Source organism: Panthera onca, chromosome A2, assembly GCF_046562875.1.
Source record: "Panthera onca isolate mPanOnc1 chromosome A2, mPanOnc1 haplotype 2, whole genome shotgun sequence".
NCBI lineage: Eukaryota > Metazoa > Chordata > Mammalia > Carnivora > Felidae > Panthera > Panthera onca.
This window is the reverse complement of record NC_138340.1, coordinates 15,059,158-15,082,641: the sequence shown is the minus strand read 5'-3', so window position 1 is coordinate 15,082,641 and position 23,484 is coordinate 15,059,158. Positions and strand designations below refer to the sequence as shown.

General features: G+C 51.6%; 1 protein-coding gene across 1 annotated transcript; it reads right to left on the bottom strand.

Moving 5' to 3' along the window:
• Window positions 1–4,713: 4,713 nt before the first annotated feature.
• Window positions 4,714–12,188, bottom strand: CLEC3B (C-type lectin domain family 3 member B). The gene is made up of 3 exons (XM_060627868.3): window positions 11,972–12,188; window positions 8,257–8,355; window positions 4,714–5,205 (listed from the first exon to the last, which is right to left on the bottom strand). The coding sequence occupies exons 1-3, from the start codon at window positions 12,078–12,080 to the stop codon at window positions 4,805–4,807; spliced, it is 609 nt and encodes a 202-aa protein (XP_060483851.2). The 5' UTR covers window positions 12,081–12,188; the 3' UTR covers window positions 4,714–4,804.
• Window positions 12,189–23,484: the final 11,296 nt, after the last annotated feature.

Genomic DNA, 23,484 nt, shown 5'->3' with positions numbered 1-23,484 from the left:
CGGACTGAGCCACCCCGGCGTCCCCATCTTTCTTATTATTAAAGTCACAAAATACCTCCAAGAGTTCCCCTCATGTGGAACTTTGCTGGCATCACTTCTACAGGGACATCATCAGTTCTTCACTTTCTCACTTATGTATGACAAGTTGACCTTCCCTAAGTTCCTCCAGCCCCATACGGAGTCTCCAAAGGCAGCGGGGTCACTCCTACATCAGCTGTTTCTTCTCTAACCATGCCCCCTCCCTGGTCTATATTCAGATTTCTCTGCTGCATAATTAGGGTTCATTGCTGGGCTGCATTTTCATTGGCCAGTTCCCTGTTTCAGGTCTCCGTCTTTGTAAAATGTCCCCTGGGTTCATCAGTGGGAGACAGGAGGCAACACGACTGAATACTTGGCTGTCTGTCTTGAAAGAGGTGACATGATTGGTCACCGATCACACAGCGTACCTGCTGTTCACATAGCGATTTCTGGTCTGAAGAGCCAGCAGTCCAACTACACCTTACGTTGAAGCTTGAGACAATTGCTCAGAGTGAATACACCAGTGGAATGGAGATTGGAACCATTTTGCTGTGGGACCGGCGTCATTTAAAATAATTGAAATTATCCATAATTGAAATTCATATCTGTCAGAACTGTGCAAAACGAGGGCCTCCCATAGGCCTTTCGTTACAATCCTTCTTACTGCCTGAATTGGATTCGGCTTCCTGCTGGGACCGTAAGTGATCCAGTGTGCAACGAACTCTCCAGGGGAGTGAAAGAGAAAGCTTCACAGAATGCAGCCAGGGGCAGCCAAGGTATGCCCTGTGGCTTTTGACCCCAGACTGGCAGTCACCGATTCTACCACCCAGGTAAGGGCAGGCAGGAAGCACCTGGGGGTTACACCTTTCTTGGTCTGGGCTCTTCAGGAAGACGGCTGCCCTGGGAGACCACGGACCCCAATCTGAGGCTGAGATGGCTGTGCTTAGGAACTAGGAATTTGTTGAAATCCCTAGGGCTTGACCCAGATGCCCAACTAAAAACAAGTCGGAAGACCCACAGCAGCAAGTTTGGGGGAACAAGATGAACAAATCATTTCTTCTTCAAAATCACTTAATTTGGCCTCCTAGTTTCTAGTTCCCTCCCACGGTCAGGCTTTGGGTCTGCAATGGCTCCATACTACAACTTCAAATGGCTAGTTACCTACCATTTACCCCTTCTTCCTTAAAGACATTTGATTTTATTTGGAGAGTGAAGGTACCTACCTAAAGGGTTGTACTTCTCCTCTTTTCTTGCAGATAGGCATTTGACAAAGTTCTGGCCTATGAAACATAAGGAAAAGAGAAGACTCCTTAAAGGGAGCTGACTGGAACTCTCTTGCCCATTCTCCATTGTCTTTTACTCGATGCCTGGAATGTGGGTAATAATGGCTGGCACTCCAGCCGCCATCATGGACCATGAGGTGACCCCAAAGACAGAAAGTGCACACTAGAATGGTTGAATGGGAAAAACAAAGGCAACCTTGAATACCCTGTGACCTTAGAGATGCCATATCAGCATTGGACTATCTGCCTCCAGATTTCTGTCTTAAGGCCCTGTTATTTGGGATTTTTCATTATATGCAACGAAGTCTAATTCCAACTGGATAAACATGTCTACTTTCTAGTGAAATTAACTTATACTAACTCCTTCAAGTTGAGCCTCTGCATCCTGTCAAAATCAATATAAAACAGTAACCAGACTTCTTTTGGCCAATCCTGATTAGCGTGCACTAGGCTTAGAACGGTAGGAAATTCAGACCGAGGCAGACCGAAGAGGAAGATGTTCTGGGGCTGTTGGGCTTTTTCCAAAATCCTAACCTAATAGGTAGCTGGCTTCCCAAAGTGAGCAGTTCTCAACCGCTATTGTTTGGAATTGCCTGGAAAGCTTCAAATACTCCAGTGCTTGGGCCCACTCCCCGGAGATTTGGATTTAATTGGTCCGGCATACAGCCTGGGCAGGTGGTTCTAATGTCTGGCCAGGGTTGAGACCCACCGACCCGGCCAATATTTCAAACTGTCTGTTTGTTCGGCATCCCCAAAGCTTCTTACACACCAGGCAACACAGCATGAGGAAGAGAATAAAGGCTGATTGCACAAGAGGCCTCAATATCAGTTCCAGGAGAATATTAGGACACTTCTTTCCAGGAGAAAGTGAAGTCCTAAACCCCAAATTCCTATCCTTGCTTATATACACCTTGGAAGATTCTCCAAAGTTTGTACCTCTCAGCCGGGGCCAGGACTAGTGAGGTGAGTAAAGCACCGTGTGAAGCAGTCACCCGGGGTACAAAATTTAAGAAAGCACCCAAAACAAAACAAAACACAAAAACAACCTTAGTAATCATGATAACTCATATTTCAACGTGATATTCAAAATGAGCGCAAAACAGTCCATAACACAACAGTCCAAAAACACAGAGTGCCAAAAATTAAAATAAAAACAAGAAAGGGGCGCCTGAGTGGCTCAGTCAGTTACACATCAGACTTCAGCTCAGGTCACCATCTCACCATGTGTGAGTTCGAGCCCCACGTGGCGCAGAGCCCGCTTCAGATCCTCTGTCCCCCTCTCTCTCTGCCCCTCCTCTGCTCGCTCACTCTCTCTCAAAAGCAAAGTAAACTTAAAAAAAAAAACAAGATCCTGGGACAGGTGTACCCCAGTTTGCCATCCACTGGTCTCCGTGTTCCAAATGTAAGAGCATCTGTGGCCCTCCCTGTTAGCAATGCATAACGATTCTCTTGGCCATACTGCCACCTGGTGCTGGAGGCGGGAAGTGCTGGCTGCCTGCCCAAGAGGCACCCGGGTGGCACCTCTCCACTAGGACCCGTGCTCACACGCAGAGGCATAGTGCCCTCTTGCGGGCAGCCACCCGCGTCAGGAACTCTGAAAAAAAACCCTGGTCACCTGCATCTTGCAGCTGAGTGGGGTAAAAAGAGCCCAAAACTCAGGGCTGCAAGGCCTAGATTTGTCTCAGCTTTGCATTTGAACAAATGGCATCAGCCTTCTGAGCCTGTCTCTACAACTGGATTGTATTACCTCTTCCCATAATTACTGAATTACACAAGAGGCTTTCTGTGTCAGTGCCCAGCAGATTGCCTGACATGAAGTACGCACACCGATCACTATAAGCTACGTCCCCCAGCCCACCCTCCTGCCATGCAGCAAATCAAACTGTTATCAATTCATTCCTGAAGGCAAGATACACTAAAAAACCGCCAGGGAGAAAAAGGCGGTGTGGACGTCCAGACTGTGGAATGATACCAGGACTGATGGGACAAGGAAGACTTCCCCTAGGGAGGTGTCTCCTAGGGAGGTCACACCAGGAGCTGGCCAGTAGCCTTTGGGGGGGGGGGGGTCACTGCACCACTTTTCTATTGTTTTATTTCCAGAAGGTTCCAGTACATGGAGCAAACAAACATCACAGCGGTGGTGGAAAGGCCAAGGCCTTTGGAATCAGCCCTGGGTTAAATCCTGGCTCTGCCGTTTACTCGCTGGGTGACCCCAAGGGAAGTCACTTAACTTCCCTAAGCTTCAGCTTCCTTTTCTACAAAATGGGGATAATAGCACATCCTGTCCTGGGGGGATAAGATTAAATAAAGCAACATACTTAAAATTCCTGTACTCCGGTGGGCTCAGCAAGTGGTGGGTGTCATTGCTAGCGTGGAGCTTCCTGTAAGGAGTGGGAAGGAGGAGACACACCAGTTAGGCAGTATTGGCAATTGTCAAATCGGCCCCCAGGGTGTGCTGGGGGAGGACAGGAATGCAAATTATCTTGCGGGCACCCTCCTCTCTCATCCCCCACCCCAACCCCTCAGCCCTCAGCAGGACTCAGATGTCGGGGGCATCCCAGAAATGGATCCACAGCGGGAGGGATTGCAGGGGGTGGGGGGGTCTCCCCTTTTCTGGAGCTGGGGAGGGGATGCTGGATTCCAGCACGTGGAAGTGGAGTTTCCAAAAGGAAGCCTGGACATCGGAATCAGGGCAGTAAGCTAGACAGCAACATTGCGCCAGCGTCAATTTCCCGATTTTGATAACGGTGCTGTGCTTATGTAAGAAAACGTTCTTGTTCTCAGGAAGTAAATACCCGGAAGCATTTAGGGGTCAAGGGGTATCATGTCTGCACTTTACTGCCAAATGGTCCAGAAAAAAATAAAAGGATAAAGCAAATAGGGGGAAATGTTAATTTTTGGAAGATGTGGAGGAGGGGGACCTGGGAATTCTTGCAACTTTTCAGTAAGTAGGAAATTAAACGAGAAAATGTTACGCAAAGAAAAGAGGCAGCTGCAGTCGGGGGGATCTAAGTCTCCCCTCATTTTCCATCCTCCTGCAGAGAAACCCTTCGTGGTGTGAACCGTGTGTGTCCAGCTCACCTTCCCTCTCCTCTCCTCTCTCCCTCTGCCCCTCCCCTCTCCCCTCCTCCTTTCTCCTCCCTTCTTTATACTCTCCCCTCCCCCTCCTCCACTTCGTCCCCTTCTCTCCCATCCTCCCTTCCTCCCCGCCTCCGCCTCTCCCCTCTCCCCTCCTCCCTTCTCCTCCCCTCCTTCTACTTTCCCCTCCCCCTCCTCCACCTCCTCTACTCCCCTCCCATCCTCCCTTCTTCCCCTCGTCCCTCCTCCTTCCTTCCCACCCTCCTCCTCCCCTCCCCCCACCTCTCCGGAGCTCCTCGCCCGGTGGGCCCAACACAGACACAGCCACTCTGGGTCCAGAGGTACCGACTTTATTTGCACCACCGACCGGGGATCCGGGCTGGGCGCCCCGGTCCCCGCAACCCCCCTCCCCTGCCCACCGTCGGCTACACGATGGCGAACTGGCAGATGTAGGGCAGCTTGTCCCGGCAGCGCTTGTCGAACCACTTGCCGTTGGCCGCGCCGGACAGGGCGGCGCAGTTCTCGACCTTACCGCCGTCGGGCTGCGCCGTGATCTCCGTCTCCCAGTTCTTGTAGGCGATGTGGCCGCCGGTCATGTCCACCCAGGTGCCCTCGGCCGCCATGTCATTGAGGCCCAGCCAGATCTCGGCCTCGGCGCCCACGCTCTGGCGCAGGTACTCGTAGAGGGCGTCGTTCTCCGAGCCCGTCTGCGGGGTGCCCAGCGTGCCCCCGCGTGAGATGCAGTCCTCACTCGCCTCGTGGAAGGTCTTCGCCTGGGTGAAGGCCAGGAAGCACTTCATGTGCACCTTGGTGCCCTTCAGGCAGACTGCAGGGGGCAGAGATGGCCATCACCCAAGGTCTGCAGGCTCCCGAGCCCAAGGCCGACCTCCAGGGCCAGGCCCACTCTCCTGCGGTTCCCGCCCGGCCACCCCCATGGCCCTGGAGAGCCCCCAGGGGGCACCAGAAGGGGTGCCGTGATGGACACGGATGCAGAGCCCTCGTCCCCATGCCAGAGGTGGTAAGGCTAGCCTTTCAGCTGCAGACAGCCCCTAGCTCAAGGTCAGGGCCCTTCCTGCGTGCCACCTCCAAGGCCTGGGGCACGAGGGAGTGTAAGGGCGGGGACATCTCTGCCCGAAGCGGGGGAATTCTGGAAGGCCCTGTCAGCTTGGGAGGCCGTGAACCTCCTAGGAATCAGCAGGCATGGGGTGGGGGCGGTGTTTGGACTGCCATATGTCAGAGACGTTGTGCCAGGAGGTCCCCACCACATCCTCACCTCAGGGGGCAAGGGGCACACGGGTTACACGGACTTTGTCCAGGCACAAAGCTTAGACACGAGAGAGAGAGACTTAGGGCCTGTTGTGCAATCTGCCCACGCACCTCCCACTGCACAGAGGAGGAAACGGACAGCCAGAATGGCACTGTGCTCATTGGGAACATTCCCTCGGTGTTCCCGGATACTGCCACCAACAACGGCTGATCCAACCAACATCGGTTCCCAACTCCTCTCTCTCTTGTCTGCCTCGACTACGGAGGCTGGAAAAGCTTCCTTCTTGTAATGAAGCTACTGGTGGTCCTATAATAGAGCTCTAATCAGCAAGATGGGAATAGAAGACCTCCATTTTCCTGGTAAATGGCTGGTCCATTCTTTCTCCGTCTTGCCTCAAAATGCACTCATGATGCCTGGAATTGGAGCAGCCATCTTGCGGCCGTGAGGCAAAGCTTCTGAACAAAAGCTCAACAGCTACCCTCTTTCAGACTCCCTTTTTGTTTAATCTACTATGAGGTGTTCTATAACTGGAAGCCAAATCGTGGTAGACCTTTCCCTTTCTAGAACTCCCTGACCCCGGCTGCTATGTTAAGCTGGTTGAAGAAAATCATTTCTCTTCAGAAATTTAGTGAGTGCTGAGGGCGGGGGTGGCTCAGTCGGTTGGACATCTGACCTTGGCTCAGGTCAGGATCTCACAGTTTGTGGGTTCGAGCCCCGCGTTGGGCTCTGTGCTGACACCTCAGAGCCTGGAGCCTGCTTCAGATTCTGTGTCTCCCTCTCTCCCTGTCCTTCCCCACCCCCTCTCAAAAATAAAGAAACATTAAAAAAAAATTTTTTTAGCAATTTGCTGAGTGCTGATATGTGGCAGGCACTATGTTGGGCAAGTTGGTGGAAGAGATAAGGTCGTCAAATGCAAACATGGTCCCTGTGTCCCTGGGGCTTATCATCTAGCAAAGGAGGCAGACGTAAATCAACCAATGAATATAGCATTACAAACTGCAGTAAATGTGGTGAAGGAAAGAACATCATTTTGTGAGGATGATAACTGAGGAGACTGATTGAGACAAGGGACGAGAGAGTCCTGAGACAGTGATGCCAGAAGCACGTATTAGGTGGATCTTGGGAGAGCAATTCAAGCTGCCGGAACAGCATGGACAAAGGCCCTGTGGTAGAAGGAACGGAGCGTGGCACTTCAGCGGGCCAGAAGGATGGCCGGTGTGGAGGCTGAAAGGAAAGATCTTGGTGGGAGGAAGCGTGAGCAAACCGCCCAGTGAGAAGGATCTGGAGGTCTCCAAGGACGCACGAGGGGAGGGGAGATCCAAGGCTCAGGAGCTGGATGCACCTCGGTCACCCTAAGGGAGAGGGTGGCTGTGAGCACAGGGAGGTTGGCAGATTTCCTAAGAAGGGACCGAGGTGATTCCCAGATGAGAACCTGAGAGGCAGCGGAGCAGAGCTAAGAGCGACACTCTGCTACTTCTGACAGTTGGCAAGACACTCAGCTTCTTGGTGGAAAATGGAGGTGGGGTCCTAGTCATAAGCCCCGCTACGTGGCTTTTCTGTGGAGAAGGAGTTCACCTACAAAAAGCACTTGGAACAGTGCCAGGCGCGCAGCAAACTCACGTTGTAAGCGTAATCTAGTACCATTAGCCTGGTTCTCTGGGGCAAGGTCGCAAAGGAGTAGGCGAGTCTGAGCCGCTATGAAAGGAACGTGGTTGAGAGAGACTATGTGGCCCAGGTAGAGCTGGGGCAGGTGGCGGAGCCCCGACCTCGCCCCCAGGCTCTGGGGCTGTGTGACTGGGTCCATCCTTGCTTGTCTGGTTAGCGCAGGGCCAGGCAGACCAAAACCCACCCTCCCTCCCAACCAGCCTGCGCAGGCTGCTTGCATTCAGACCCTAATCTGCACTAACCGGCCAGGTGAGTGTGGGCAAGGAAAAGGACCTGTCTCTGCCTTGGTTTCCCCATATTCATTTTTTTTTTTATTTACTTATTTATTTGGAGAAAGAGAAAGAGAAAGAGAGAGAGAGAGCAGGACGAGCAGAGGGAGAGAATTCCAAGCAGCCTCCACACCGTCAGCACGAGGCAGGGCTTGAACCCACGAACCGTGAGGTCATGATCTGACTCGGAATCAAGAGTCAGCTGCTCAACCAACGGAGCCACCCAGCCGCCCCTAGGTTTCCTTAAAATGGCTGTGATAAACCCTGCCTCAGCATCATTACGATGAGCAAGAGTGACAGCTTCAGCAAATGTGCTGACACGCGGGGGAGGCAAGCCAACTGCCCCTTAGGGCTGTGGGGGCTGGCTGAGGGGACGGTCCTCTGGGAGCTCTTTAGGAAGGCTGCTGGCTGGCTCCACAGTGCTCCTGGGGCCACGGTTCCGGTGGGTGGTAATGCGCTTCCTGGGGGAGAGTCTTTGTCCTTTGAGAACATTCCCGTTTGCACACACGTCAGGGGACCTACCCAAGAGGAAGCGGGCCGAGGAGGGGGTTCCCTGAGCCCCTCGGCTCTTGGCCTACAGCCGGGGCCCCGGTACTGGCCGCAGGCACACTGCTGGCTGCCGCCTGAGCCCTCCTCTGGCCCACACCTGCCCGGAGAGGCTGTCGTCCGCACTCACCTGTCTGCAGGGCCTGTTGCTCCTTCAGCAGGGCCACCTCCTGGGCCAGGTTGTCCAGCTGGCTCTTAAGCTCCTCAAACATCTTGGGACTCACGACATCTAGGATGGAGACAATCACAGACACGTGAGGAAGGCAGTTAAGGATGCAGGCCGGCAAGGACGGCGTGGGATAAACGCTACCTGTATCCACCACAAGGGGACAAAGGAAAGGACACCCCTAGACCTTGATATCTTGGACTACTTTCTCTCTGTCCCCGTTGGTGGTAGCCTAAGTCCCTGTGATTTTCCATCTGCTGGGGGGAGGGGACCCATCCTTCACTTGCTCCTCCGTAAGTGAGACCTGTACATTTGTTTAGGAATATTGCTGGGGTTGAGATGGGGTCAGGGTTGGCAGGGGCTGGGGGTGCACGCCCAACGCTGCTCCCAGATCCAGAGGAGTACAAAGCATAGGAAGCAGAGCCAGATGCCCTTGAGCCCTGCCAAGTTCACCCCCCTAGGCTGGAACAACAGGACGCGGCCCAGCAGGGCACACGCTCCAGCCTGGGGGCTGAGTGTGACAGCACAGGTGCGTAGGCTCTGAGGTCACAAGGCCGTGAGCGGCCTGGGGCGAGTTGCTCAGTCTCTCCGAAGTCAGTTTCCTTTTCTGCGAAATGGGATGCTAGCAGCCCCCACCTCGGAAGACTCCAAAGAAGACTAGAGCCTAAGAGAAACAAAGGGTGTGAACAGTGCTTGTCTCTTAAATCAACCCTACTGACCAGGGGTAATGCGTCTCTCTTCTATCGCACCGCATCACAAACAGCAAACCGAAGATGGGAGGAAGCAACTCGCCTAAGATCTCAGAGCCAGCAGCAGGCAGGGCTGGCCCGAACCCAGGTCCACCAGGCTCCAAGCTGGGCCTTCCCCGCCCTTGTGACAGCACACGAGTAGGTTCCTGACCTGAGCCATCCTGAGCACAAAGGCCCGTTGGGAGCTGGTTATGCGTGGGCCGACAGGGGCATGTGGGAAGTATCTTCCTGTGTGTGTGTGTGTGTGTGTGTGTGTGTGTGTGGATGAAGGCTCTGTGGGTGGACCCTGGTCTTACTGAAATCCCAGGGGCTTCAGAAAAGGCTGCAGGGCTTGGGGTAGAGGGTGGGGAAGCGCTTCTGCGGTCCATTTAGCTGTGCCTGCATAAAGTCCAAGGTCACGAGCGATGAGGTCAGAGCCTTTGTCCACCCATAAGAGGCTTTTGCAGGGGAATCGCAGGAAACAAATGTGAGCAAGAAACATACTTGTATGTGCAGAATTTAGTGATGTAACTTATTAAATATGAGGAAAATAACACCCAGATGAGCAAGGCAATAAAAGGGAGGGTTTGAGGCCTGCAGACTAGCCTGGTGGGGTTATGTGTGCTTCCTGCTGGGCCTCTGCCTCGGCCGGTTCACTCGTTCCTGGGATCCTCAATCCTGGCGGCTCCTTGGAATCACTGGAGATTTGGGGAAGACACAGATGCCTCCCGCCTCCTGCCCTCCCCCCCTGCATCCAGCATTTCCAGGGGTGGGGCCCAGGCTCCAGGACTGTAATGTATTCCCCCGCCCCCAGATGGCGCTGGTGCCCGAGCGAGAACCACCAAGGTTTTTGTTCCGATTTGCACCTTAAGAGCAGGCTGGCGATCCTTTGTTAGGATGCTCAGCACATGTATTGGCCCCCGTGGAGAAGCATTCTGGAAGCATTTGCTGTGTATGTGGGCAATCGGTGGAAGGAAGAAAAACCAGGGTGAGTCAGAACACTGAAGCGGGGCTCAGGGAGAGGCTGGGGCTGTGGTCACTGTCAGCTGTTCTGCAGGCCTCCAGGGTCCAGGGCCTCCAGGGGCCGCCACGGAGACCACCTGGGGCCAGGGTTCGAGTGCGACAGCTGGAGAGGGCCAAGGCATCATCTGGTCTGACCTCCTTTCTCAAATGACAAAACACATGGTTCACGTGATTAAATAAATACTAAATCTTTGGTAGTTGAGAAATCAGCAACTCTTTCCACATGTAAAAATCCTATAATTTGCCTTTGGAACTGTGTGTCCTTTACAAAGATCTCTACGTGGCAGTTTTAGCCAATGCTCATGGACACAACCATGCAGGGTATTGACTCTTCTCTTTTTACTGACAATTTTGGAGAAGGTAATATCTGCATATAACTTTTTAAAAACCCAAACCGTTCAAAATATCGGTCTCCTTTCCAACTGAGCTTGCTGTCAGCTACCCAGTTTTTCTTCCCAGAGGTAATCACTGTCACTAACTCTTGTGGAGCCTTCCAGAAAAATTCTACCCATATAAAAGTAAATGTGTACGTGTATATAAATCTGCTTTTCAAAATAAATGCCAGCAGGGTATCCATTCTGTTTTGAACTTTTAAAAAATGTCTATTTATTTTGCGAGACAAAGAGAGAGTGCAGGGGAGGGGCAGAGAGAGAGGGAAAGGGAAAATTCCAAGCAGGCTCTGCACTGTCAGCACAGAGACTGACGCGGGGCTCGAACCCACAAACCGTGAAATCATGACCTGAGCTGAAGTTAAGAGTCAGATGCTTAGGGCGCCTGGATGACTCAGTTGGTTAAGTCTCCAACTTCAGCTCAGGTCATGGTCTCTCGGTTCATGAGTTCAAACCCCGAGTTGGGCTCTGTGCTGATAGCTCGGAGCCTGGAGCCTGCTTCGGATTCTGTGTCTCCCTCTCTCTCTGCCCCTCCCCCCTCCCCCTCTCAAATATAAATAAATGTAAAAAAAAGAGTCAAATGCTTCACCAACTGAGCCACAGCCCTGTGGGTCTCCACTGTCCTGAGGCACCTTTCCACACTCCGCCAGTCCCTGGCCAATGGGCAGCTGTCGTTTACAGAGGAGGCTCAGAGAGGGGCCGGAATGTGGCCCACGCCCCCTTGCCTTGCCTTTTCCATGCTCTTGGCTCCAGCCTGTCTGTTTCTCTGCCTAAATCCACAATCTCATCCCCTGGAACTCTCTCTCTCGGAGCCTCGGAGCCCTATGGGGGTGACAGCCCGGTTCATTGCCATGGCATTTCACTAATGTTGTCTCAACACAGCCTGGGGTGACCTCACCACAGGCAGGGCTCCAAGGGCAGGCCGTGCAGCAGCCAAGGCGACCCAAAGATACCCCAAACCCAGAGGCAACAGAAGGAACACGAACCCGTTTCTGGTGTCCTCGTTGGGGGTTGCACATTTTTATTTCCTCAAGGCTGTGAGACGCACTATCACACAGAGAATTAACTTGGTCCTTTTATTCCACCCCCCGCACCTAAAGTATATCCCACGCGCCAGGCACGGGGCCCACTTGCATGTTTGGGATCATGAAATCCTAACCAGAAGCCTTTCAGCAAATGCCACGCTCCCCATTTTGGAGCTGAGTGACCGCAGTTTCGGAGATCACAAAACAGAGCCCACTGGCACTGCCAGACCAGAGGTTTGATTTCTTCAACGTATTTGGGGCGGGGGTGGGGAGTGGGTGTCAGTTTAGGTGATCTGGAAGGTTCTTTCCCAATCTGAGAGTCAACGATGCTTACGATGCTGACAACCGCCCCCGGTATTGGAGAAGTCTCCCCGGGCTCCAAGTGTACCTCGCTAAGGTTCCCAGGACTTATGAAGAAGGAAAATGAAGGTGGGGAGGAAAGCAGGAAGAGCAGAAAAGGACAGGGTGACCGGCTCCCTAGAAGATGGGGGAGGCGCCCTGTCCCCCTCCTTACCTTTCCTGACGTTTGCAGCCTTCTTGACCTTGGGGGTTGGCGGCTCGGTGGTGACCTGGGTCAGGAGGGAGAAGAGGCAGAGGAGCAGGTAGGCCCCCCACAGCTCCATGCTGCTGCACTGGCCTGGGTCGGAGAGCAGTGGCGGCCGCGGCCCAGCCCACACGTCTTAAGGCAGCGGCCACAGGGACTTCTGTCCAGGAAACCCTCCCAGACTTGGCTGCGGGCGTGCCAAGAAAAAAAAAAAAAAGCCTGCAAAAAATGAAGGCCTGGGAGAGCTTCGCTGCCCAGGGAACACCCACCCGGCATCCTGGCCCTGCCTTCTAAAACAGAATCCCTATTTTCTAGGATTCTGAAAAAGACACAATACTTGTCAGAGCTCACATCTGCAGAGCAGTTACCTTGGGCAAGTGCAGGGTCGTGTGCTCCCCTGGCATTAGCTCATGGAGGGCTCGTACCGGCAACACGAGGGAGATACTGTCATCTCCCCAGTTTCTAGTTGAGGAAACTGAGGCCCAGAGAGTGAAGGAACCTGCCCCAGCTACGCAGGGGCAGTGCCGGTGTTTGAACCCAAATGGGGGGACTCCAAGACTTACCAGTTCTGGAGGCCTCTTTCCAGCGTGGCCTGGGGCTGAGTGCCTGATTGTGTAGAATGTTATGATCGAGGCGCCTGGACGGCTCAGTCAGTTAAGCATCCGACTCTTGGTGATGGCTCAGGTCATGATCTCGTGGTTCGTGGGATTGAGCCCCGCATCGGGCTCTGCACTGCTGGTGGGGGGCCTGCTTGAGATTCTTTCTCTCCCTCTGTCTCTGCCCCTACCCCACTCGTGTGTTCTCTCTCCCTCAAAATAAATAAATAAACTTAAAAAAAAAGAAAAAAAAAAGCATTCAACTCTTGATTTCGGCTCAGGTCGTGAGTTCAAGCCCCGAGTCGGGCTCTGGGCTGACAGTGCAGAGCCTGCTTGGGATTCTCTCTCTCTCCCGCTTTCTCTGCCCTTCCCCACCCCCCTTGCAAAGTAAATAAATAAACTTTAAAAAAAAAAAAAAAAAAGAATGTTTGTTGTGATTATTTTGCAGTTCTGTCCCTAGACGCTTGGTGCATTTTTGGTTAAGAATACAAGGAAGTCCTCTCCTTTCTTCACATTCTGTTTCTTGACCATCCCATCCTGAAGCAGAGGTGGCCACAGGGGGAGAGTGGAAGGTGTGGTGCCCCAGAGAGGGAGCGGGGAGAAAAGAATATCCTGGCCCTGCAGGGTGCAGAGGGGCATGGGGGATGGGAGCAGAGGCCCTGCATGGAGTCCAAGCCAGGGGAGGAGGGGATCCTGCACAGGAGGTGGGGGTGGCAGGGATTAAGAGGTAGGGTACATACAGGGGCACCCGTCGAATAAGCACATCTATCAAAGACAACGGGAACCAGGCTTCTCGTGATCAGAGAAGTACAAATATGGAGACAGAGACAACGAGAATGAATTGTATGGTGTAGAATGAAAATCAAAGCTATGGATGTGTCAGGGTGGACTTCAACATATAAAGACGAACCCATACATTTAACAGAAGGGGTTATTTTTTATTTTTTTAATGTTTATTTATTTTTGACGGAGGGAGAGAGAGAGAGACAGACAGAGCATGAGTCGGGGAGGGGCAGACAGAGAGGGAGACATAGAATCCGAAGCAGGCTCCAGGCTCCGAGCTGTCAACACAGAGCCCGACAGGGGGCTCGGACACACAAACTTCGAGATCATGACCTGAGCCAAAGTTGGCTGCTGAGCCCACTGGGCTACCCAGGTGCCCCACATTTTCTTAAGATACCTTTCCTTGTTGACGCTGAGGTCTTTAATCCGTACATTTAGATGGAAATGTGCACATCTGTTCCCTAGCCATCCCTGGAGGGCCGTGGAGCAGGGACCCCTCCTCCAAGGCCTCGAGCCCTCCTAGCCTCCAAGTACTGGCTTCGAAACATAGCTTCCCACGAAAAGCCACCAGAGCACCTGGGAGACAGGCCTGATTCCAGGGCTGGGGCAGGGAAAGTCGAAAAGGAGCCCAGAACAACTTGTTTGGCCAGATAGCAGGAAAGTGCTTAAGGAATGATGGGAACGTGCCAGCAGCACAGGGAGCCAGCTCGGGGGAGCTTCCGGGGGGCCGAAAGTCAGCAAAAGAGCCATAGCAACACGGAGTAGGAGAGCTGAGCACGCACACACGTAAATAAGCAAATGAATCCACTGCAAATCTGATGAAGAACGGGCTCTATTCATAGACTCAAATTACTTGGCCACAAAATACTTATCACTTACCAAGAGAAAAAGAGAAAGCGCACGGGGAAGGAGCCTGGCAGCCACCAACCTTCGTCAAGTGAGCAGAGTAAAAGCATCAGGGATCGAGGGACAGACGGAAAGCACGCAGACCCCCACCCCCACCCCCACGTCCAGGAGATTCCTGTCAAAGAAACATCACACGGACCCAACTGAGCGGCCTTCTGCAAAACTGTGCTCTTTCAAACTGGCCAGACTGTGATTGAGGAACCGTCTCGGACTGAAGGAGACTGAAGGCACAGAACAGCAGACGCAGCCTGGGATTCTGGCCCCTTCCGCTCGCAAGGGTGCCACCGAACCAGTCAGAGAAACCCGAGCAGCACGTGGTTGTGACGTGTCCCTGCTGCTGTCCCGAATTGGACGGTGAGCTGTGATTCCGTAGGACGGATTCAGTGGCCTTGCCTGGAGGAGACACACACTGTCAGATGAAGCCAGTGATGGGGCATCGGGCTGACAACTTACAAACGACTAAGGGGGCAAATGGTCTTCCTGCTGGAATTGACGGTTTTCTGTGAGCTTAAGATTGTTCAAAAAGAAAATACAGTACTATGTAATTTGGGCTTTTCTTCCAGGGAGCCTGCCTTAACCCCACCAGATTTTGGCAGGGACCTGTCTGCGGCAGGGCGGGGCTGGCCCCAGGCACTGTGGTGGCCCAGGGCGGGAGCCGGGGGCAGGCAGCAAGCACTGGGGGACCCTTTGGTGACACCGTGCTCCCCATCTCCTGTGCTCAGGGCAGGAGAGGATTTTAGAGGTGCAGCTGGGCCCTCGGGGAGACAAGTTGGGGCCACGGAGCACCCAGTCCAAAAGGGAGCCTTGCTTCCTGGAACTCTGGGTGGGTAGCACGTGGCAAAAGAAAACGACTGATCTTTTTTTCTCTTACTAACTCCTTTGCTGTCCTGGTTTTCTCACCTTGGTTCTTCGGCAGCAAGGAAATGGAAGGAGTTTGTTCCCAACACGGGGCAGCCAGAGGTACCACGTTCACCATGAGCTTGGCTGTAGAGGCCTTGCCCTAGGTATACTGGGGAGGAGGCCCCCGAAAAGCTCTGCCGTGGCAATTCAGAAAACTGGAGCCCCTTGCTCCGTGTCTTGTCACGCAGGAGCCACACAGGAGCCACGCTGTGCCAGGACACGGCTGGGACTGTTAGCGTCCCATTAGTCCCTCATTCCCTCCGTGATGTGCCTGGGCATCGGGGGTTCAATATGAGGGGCCCGCTGTGCCATTGGGACTGAGGGACTACGCTGGGGTCTCCAAGGGCACCTAACGGGGTGGGGCGCGGGGGTGGGAAGGAAGGCAGCCCCCAGCTGAGGGGGGGGACCACAGAGGGAAGGGGAGAGGACAGGAGGAAGAAATGTGGACAGCGCTCCTGGTGGACAGAACCCTGCACATTCTCCATCCTGAACACTAATGGGGGTGGGGATGGGGAAGAAATAAAGCCGCAGATGTAGGCAGGGCAGAACTCAAAGCGCTGCTCGAGCCAACCTTAAACTTTGGACACAGACCAGGGCCGGGGAGATAGCAGGGACACATTCAGCCTCTGTCCAGCTTTAGCGCCCCCAAGCGAGGCTAATGGGGGAGTGCGACTCTCTCCTACGTAACCTGGCAGGTGAACTCTCTGTTCTCCAGGAAGGAGGCTTCCTTGGAGAGTTTTCTCGTAAGTGGTGAGCAGTGTCCGTTTTTTTTCACCCTGCAGCTTTTCATCGGTGTGTGTGCATGTGTGTGTGCAATACACGGAGCCCCTCTGCAAGCAACTGGGAGTCAGTGTGCTGTTAAAATGACTTATGGAGGGGCGCCTGGGTGGCTCAGTCGGTTAAGCATCCAACTCTTGGTTTTGGCTCAGGTCATGATCTCACGGTTGGTGAGTTTGAGCCCCGCATCAGGCTCTGCCCTGACAGTGTGGAGCCTGCTGGGGATTCTCTCTCTCCCTCTCTCTCTGCCCCTCCCCTGCTCATTCTCTCTCTTTCTCTAAACTTTTAAAAAGTTAAATCAAGTAAAATGACTTACATAACATCACGACAGGGAAGGTGTCTTTTGTCTTGGGGTCTCCCCAGGTGTAGGCTTGGCATGTCTCCCAAGGAGGGTCTACGCAGCCCTGGAGATACACCCACAGCCCTAAGAGAAGACAAGTTCATTGCACACTTAAAATTGTTTTTAATGTCTATTTATTTTTGAGAAAGAGAATGGGAGCCGGGTAGGGGCAGAGAGAGAGGGAGACACAGAATCCGAAACAGGCTCTAGGCTCTGAGCTGGCGGCACAGAGCCTGATGGCAGGGCTTGAACTCACAGACCGTGAGATCATGACGTGAGCTGAAATCAGGAGTCGGCTGCTCAACCGCCTGAGCCACCCAGGCACCCCATCAGAATGATGCTTTAAAAGGGAGTCCCGTCTTGTGAACAGCATTTGCCTTGCATGGTTGTGTGTGTTAGAAGGGCGATATCGTTAACGGCAAACATTTAAGATGCATCATTTTTTTGTAAACCTATTTTGGCATTTCATCATTTTTTAATTGCTTCGGTGGGCCTCAGAAAATACAAACGGCCCACTGTCTCTCAGCCTCTGAGTTAAAAAGCAGGTTGGAAGATGCAGTCTGGTATCTTAATGAGGGATGCCCCTTTCCATTGACCCTCTCAGACTCCCTGGACTCGCTTAAACCCCTCCTGGGACGGGCAGCTCACTACTCTGCAAGGCAGCTGGTCCATCATCAGAGTCTTGGCTTGTTGTGAAGTTCCCCTGCAGTGAGGCAGGGGGGCAATCCCGGAAGAGGCCAGCAAACTCCTAAAACTGGCCATTGTGACCCTTCTCGGTGTGTTTTTTTTTTTTTTTTTCCTTTTGCTCCCATCTTCCTCTACAATACGGTTCCTGGACCTTTTTTAACCTTCTGGAAAATCACCTTTCGACAGAATTCTGCTTGTTACTTGTTTTCATTATGGTTCAGCTCCCAGAACAATACATGTTCTCGAGGGGCCTGCCTGTGGTCAGAATGGTCACTGTTCAAAAAGACACGGACTCATGGGCTCTCTGCAGCAACCGTGCCTCATTTGTTGCCAATGCCGAGCTCACAGCCGTTAAAATATCCCGCTCCCCTTGTTCACCACCCACTGTCCCTGGCCAGGTGAGGCCCACCATTGTGGTCACCTGTGACGGACTCACGGACAGCCCTGGTGGAATTGATGGAGTCGATTCTCCCAGAATGAAAGACCTCCTCTGCTGGCCCTGCCTGTGAGGCCTCGGCCATCCGGAAGAGCAAGTCGGGGATGGTTTCAGCCAGGAGAGTCGTGCTAATGTTCACGAGTGACCGCCTCCCTCCCCTGGGACATGTCCGTGCACCAACACACGCCCTTCAGGGTCTAATCTTTTCGTGCCAATTTCCCTGAACAAAGAATGATCTTGATAACAAAGCCCAGAGGCAGAAAAACCAGGAGAGCTCTAAAGGGCATATTTTTGTTTTTAAGTAAGGTTTTTTTGGTTTTTGGTTTTTTTCCATCTCCAAAGCTGTTGGAAGTCTGAGTTATATAAAACGAACCCTGGCCACCCCACCCATGTCAGCCCAAACACCATGAAAACTTCTGGCCCAACATGGAGCCATCCCCCCCACCCCCTACCCTCGTCCTGCACAGCTGTTTCCTTTTAGTTTCGCTGGCCCTGTATCAACAGAAATGTGGCCCGCCTGTGGAGGCAGAGAACTTTCCAGACTCTCTTCAAAGGTAAGAGCATGAAGGGTACACACCTCCAAAAATATCGCAAAGGCAGTCTCGGCCCTTCGTCAAAACCAAAGACAAATGGCTTATAACCTTGGCCTCCAGGACCCTCTCATCAGGACAGTCTTTTGTTCCTTTTCAAACCTCGTTGGCCTGGTGCTGTCATGCATTCAAGCAGTATTGCCAGGCCCTGGGGCACACAACACTGGGAGAGGCGATACACCACCTAGCCAAGTTCTTGGCTCTTAGGGGGCTCACGTTCCTTGGTTGTCTTGTCTCTAAAGGTCAACAACGCCCCAATGAAGAGAGCACTAGCGTCCTGGATTTCAAATCCAGCTCAGACATCTGGCACTTGCACCCTTTGGGGCAAGTTATTCAAGACCCAGATTCCTCATCCATAAAATGGGACAATAATCTCTCTCCCACCTACACATGGGATCCTTGCAAGGACACACGCAGACCCCAGGTGTGAGGCAGGCTGGCGACTTGCAAAGGTGTGGGAAGAGGAGGACTGGTCTGAGAAGGCACATGGTCCTCAGGGCTCAAGGGCATCTGTCCCTCCCTTTATTCTGTCGAGTCCAGGGGCAAGACAGTAAATCATCTGATTTGTAAATTTGCGAAGGATCAACTAGGCATGCTCAGCCCAGTTATAATCTTGGCTATAAAAGCATACACAAGAAGAAACAGAAAACCTGATTAGCTCTATAGGATACAACAGATTTCAATCTACCTTACTAAAAGTCCCTGCCTCCCCAGAGAGCCTAAGAATTCAACAAATGTAAACCTGGCTGTGTTATTAGGGATCATGAGGTTTCCAAATCATCACCCTAGCCCTGCATAATCTTGCCAGGTTTTGCTGGTTTCTCCCACCCCCCTCCCATTAGGATCCTTCTATGTGCACCAAATCTGATCCTTAGTGCATAGGCAGAACCTGCAAATATCCCCAGGGAAGAAAATGGCTGATGATGGCCTGATCGCTTCTGATCTCTCCCTTCTCTGGAATTAAAAAAAAAAAAAAACAAAAACAAAAAAAAAAAAACAACTTCTGGTTTCATTAGTTTTCTCTATTGATTTCCTGTTTTCAATTCCACTGATTTCTGCTCTCATTCTTGTTATTTCTCTTCTTCTGCTTATTTTGGGCTTAATCTGCTTTTCTTTTTCTAAGATGGAAGCTTAGCTGACTGATTTTGGATCTTTCTTCTTTTCTAATAATATGCATTCAATTGCTATAACTTTCCCTCTAAGCCCTGCTTTAGCTGCATCCCACAAATTTTGATAAGTTGTGCTTACATCTTCATTTAGTTCAAAATATTTTTTTTAATTTCACTTGAGATTTCTTCTTTGGCCCATGTGTTACTTAGAAGTGTGTTGTTTAATCTCCGAGTATTTGGGGACTTCCCAGTTATCTTTCTGTAATTGATTTCTCGTTTAATTCTGTTGTGGTCTGACAGCAGAACGTTGTGTGACTTCTATGCTTTTACATTTGTTAAGGTATGTGTTATGGCCCAGAATGTGGTCTATCTTGGCAAATGTTCCATGCGGGCTTGGGAAAAATGTATATTCAGCTGTTGATGAAGTAGTCTATACAGGTTCTTTATACCCAGTTGACTGAAGGATTTGTGGTTTGGTGTCTGACATTAATTTGGGAGAAATCTTCGGTCATTACTGTCTCAAATATTTCTACTGTTCCTTTCGCTCTTTTTCTGGTATTTCCATCATGCCTATGTTACACCTTTTATCATTGTCCTACATCCCTTGATATTCCATTCTGTTTCTCAAGTATTTGTTCTCTTTGCTTTTCATTTTGGGAGGTTTCTATTGATATATCCTCAGGCTCACAGATTCTTTCCTCTACCATGTCCAGCCTGCAGATAAACCTGTAAGGCATTCTTCATTTCTGTTACAGCATTTTTATCCCTAGCAATTCTTTTTGGTTCTTTCTTAGGATTTCCAGCTCTGTGCTTACATTTCCCATCTGTTCTTGCATGCTGTCTACTTTATCCATTAGATCCCTTACATATTAATCATGGTTGTTTTAAATCCCCAGTCTGTTAATTCCAACATCCCTGCCAAGTCTGGTTCTGGTGCCTGCTCTTTTTGTCCAAAGTGTTTTTTGCTTTTCAGCATGCCTCATACTTTTTACTTCATGGACAAACACAATGTCCTGGGTAAAAAGGAACTGCCATAAATAGGCTGATGAGGGGAAGTGATCTGTGGTGTGACCAGGTCTCTTAGTGTGCCTCTCCTCCTGGACTGTGAACTTCATGCTGCTTCTCAGCTACCTGACTCTGACTAGCCCCCTCACACACATACACCCCTAGGTGAGACAGGAGGGCTAGAGGGGGCTTGAGTGGGGTATTTCCCTTCGTTCAGGTCAGTTAGGCTCTGGTTAAGTAGCTTCTCCTGAGGGCAGGCCTTGTTAAGCATAGAATGCTCCGAGGCGCCTGGGTGGTTCAGTCGGTTGAGCGTCCGACTTCGGCTCAGGTCATGATCTCGCAGTTTGTGGGTCTGAGCCCTGTGTCTGGCTCTGTGCTGACAGCCTGCAGCCTGCTTCGGATTCTGTGTCTCCCTCTCTCTCTGCCCCTCCCCAGCTCACACTCTGTCTCTCTCTCTCAAAAACAAATAAACATTAAAAAAAAAAAAAAGAATGGAGTGCTCTGGTATATTTACAAATGGTCCTCCCCTCCCTCTCTCCCTTCCCACCTGCTAAAAGCAGGAGAGAATTTTTCTCTGAAATTCACTGTGAGAAGCAGGTTGAGCTCCTGGAGATAAAATTCACAAAAGTGGAGGGGGTAGGGAGGCTTGATGACTGGATCCCTCTGGAGTTTTTAACTCTCAGAGCTGTCCACACTGAGCCTCCAGCAATCTACCAGTTATAATGCAGGTTTCCCTCCCCTGGGCCGGTTCCCTTATTGGTTTCCAGGAAGTTGTGGCTCTTTGTTGCTCTCTCCAATTTGAGGAGCAGTGGTTTGCCCTGTGACCTCACCACTCTCACGCATCCAAGAAGAGTTGTTGCCTTTTCTATGTGTGTTCCGTTCTGGCATCTCCTCCTCATTTACTTCAGGTCCAAACTTCAGGGGGCTACCCCAGCAGGGAACTAGCAACAAGTCGGACTTCCTTACCAGGACATGAAATCTTCTTTTCAGCCATAGCCCTGGTCCAATACCCTCAAGACCCACTCCTATTCCCACCTCCCTGGTACATGCCAAGCCAGGTCTTGCAATTATTTTGGTGGTCACGTGTTTCTTCCAGGAAATGGCTGCTCTCCTTCAGCTAGGGGGCGGGGGCTTCTTCTGTCTGCCCAAAGCATTCAGGGAAATACTTGGGGACGAAAATCCTGTCTTTATCCCAGGTCTCAGTCCCTTTCTCTCCTGACAAAAGCCCTGACTTTGGCCAAGGAGGCAGCCTGTCTCCTTCACAGCTCTGCCAGTCATGCACAAGAACATCCTGGGTCTGAATGTCAATACCTTCTATGTAGAAGCTGCAGATCGGTCTCCTTAAACTGTACTATGAAGGTCCCCTGGTTTTTATGCCACACCACAAGTTGAGAGTTGGCCGACGAGCCTTTCATTCCTTTCTAAAAGGCTTTTCAGAGTTAATAGAAGCCAGTCAACTAAACAATCCTCATAATTACCACTGACTCCATGCTTCCATGTGGTAGAGATTTCACATGACCCCCACATGACCTCTCCTGGACCTCATCCCAACCCACCACAGGCAAGTTTTGGTAATGAGGACACTGATCACTGACCCACAGGGCCTTTGCTGCTATCTGCCAATGACTGGTTTCATTTCCAAGACCCATTTGGAGGGTCTGCTTTTTTAAGGCCGCGTCTAGTACCAAACGCTTAGCCTGGGTCACTCCCCAAGTCAAAGCCTGAGACAAGGACTCGTGTTTGGTAGTTTATTTGGGAAGTGATCCAACAGGGAGGGACTGGGGAGAATAAACAAGGAGGGAAAGGACTGACCACAGTCATGAGGTCATGAGGTCATGAGGCACGGTCCCACAAGCGTCCACCCGAGGATCAGGTGGAACAGCATGTCTCCACGGTCCCTGTCCCCACGTGGTTGTGGGTTGCCTCAGGAAGGGTTAAGTCCCCAGCACTATCGGGGTGCACATACTTCAAGGCCGAGCGGGTTAATATTCGAAACGGGTGTATTTTGTAGGCTTAAATTTACGTGATTTGGGAGACCAAGAAGTCACAGAAACGAGACGACCAACTTAGGGGCTCAGGTCATGATCTCACGGCTTGTGAGTTCGAGCTCTGTGCTGACAGCCTAGAGCCCGGAGCCTGCTTCAGATTCTGTGTCTCCTTCTCTCTCGCCGCCCCCCTCCTCCACCACTTGCACTCTGTCTCTGTCACAAATGTATAAACGTTAAAAATTTTTTTTAAAAGATCAACTTGAATATTCTAGAACACTGCATTCCCTGATGATTATTTAATGGCTGCTAAGGACAGCTCTCTTTCTGCTGGAGGAAACACTGAGTCTCTCCAGGACAGTATTTTTCCAAGTCTTTGCCAGTCTCTGCCATCAGTTTTCTCCTCCTTTATTCTGAAAGCTGCAATAATCACATATTTCCAATATATGAACCTCCTGGACAGACCTTGCTCATTGGGTGTTCCATTTCATGTGTGATGTATACTTTTTAAAAAATTTGTTTTAAACGTATTTATTTTGAGAGAGACAGAGAGTATGTGAGTTGGGGGGAGGGCAGAGAGAGAGGGAGACAGAATCCCAAGCAGGCTCTGTGCAGGCAGCAGGCAGAGCCCGACACAGGGCTCGAACCCACAAACCATGAGATCACGACCTGAGCCGAAATCATGAGTTGGACGCTTAACTGACTGAGCCACCCAGGCGCCCCTGTGATATGCACTTCTTACCAGGAGGGGTGGCCTTCAGGAAAGGTGGTGGCAGAGACAGATGCTAACATATTTCTCACCTCCATTTTCACCGCTCGGCCAGTCAGCCCAGTTGGGCAGCGGTCATACCCCCAGCCTGGCAAAGCCTCGTCCGTCTGAGGTCTTTAATCAGCAAGACTGAAGCTTCTAAACTTGATCCAAAGTCTGGCTGCCTCTTGACCACTGTCAATGTTCCATCACGGGCAGTCAGCCAGGAGCAGGGGCGGGAGGAGCAGGCTGATGTGTTGGGAGCACTGTCACGGTGCCTGGAGGAACGATCGCTGGAAAAGCATTTACAAAAAATGAAAACCCAGGTTGTGTTCTCGAGAGGGCGGCAGCCCCAAGTCTAGGCACTATTTCTCTCTGCTGGACGGACCTGGCCATGCCGGAAGGCGCCATGCCAGGGCCTCTGGGACTGGTCTGCAATGGCTTCAGCTCACATTATGTTCCTTCCATGAGGCATTAAGTTCCTAACTCCTCACCCTATTTGTCTAGCCGAAATGCAGAGGGCAAATGCCATGGCTGAAATACTCGCCCTTGGTGAATCAGCTCCTTCCCCGCAGCTCTGTAAGACTGACTGGGGAGTTTCAGTTTGGAAAAAAAACAGAG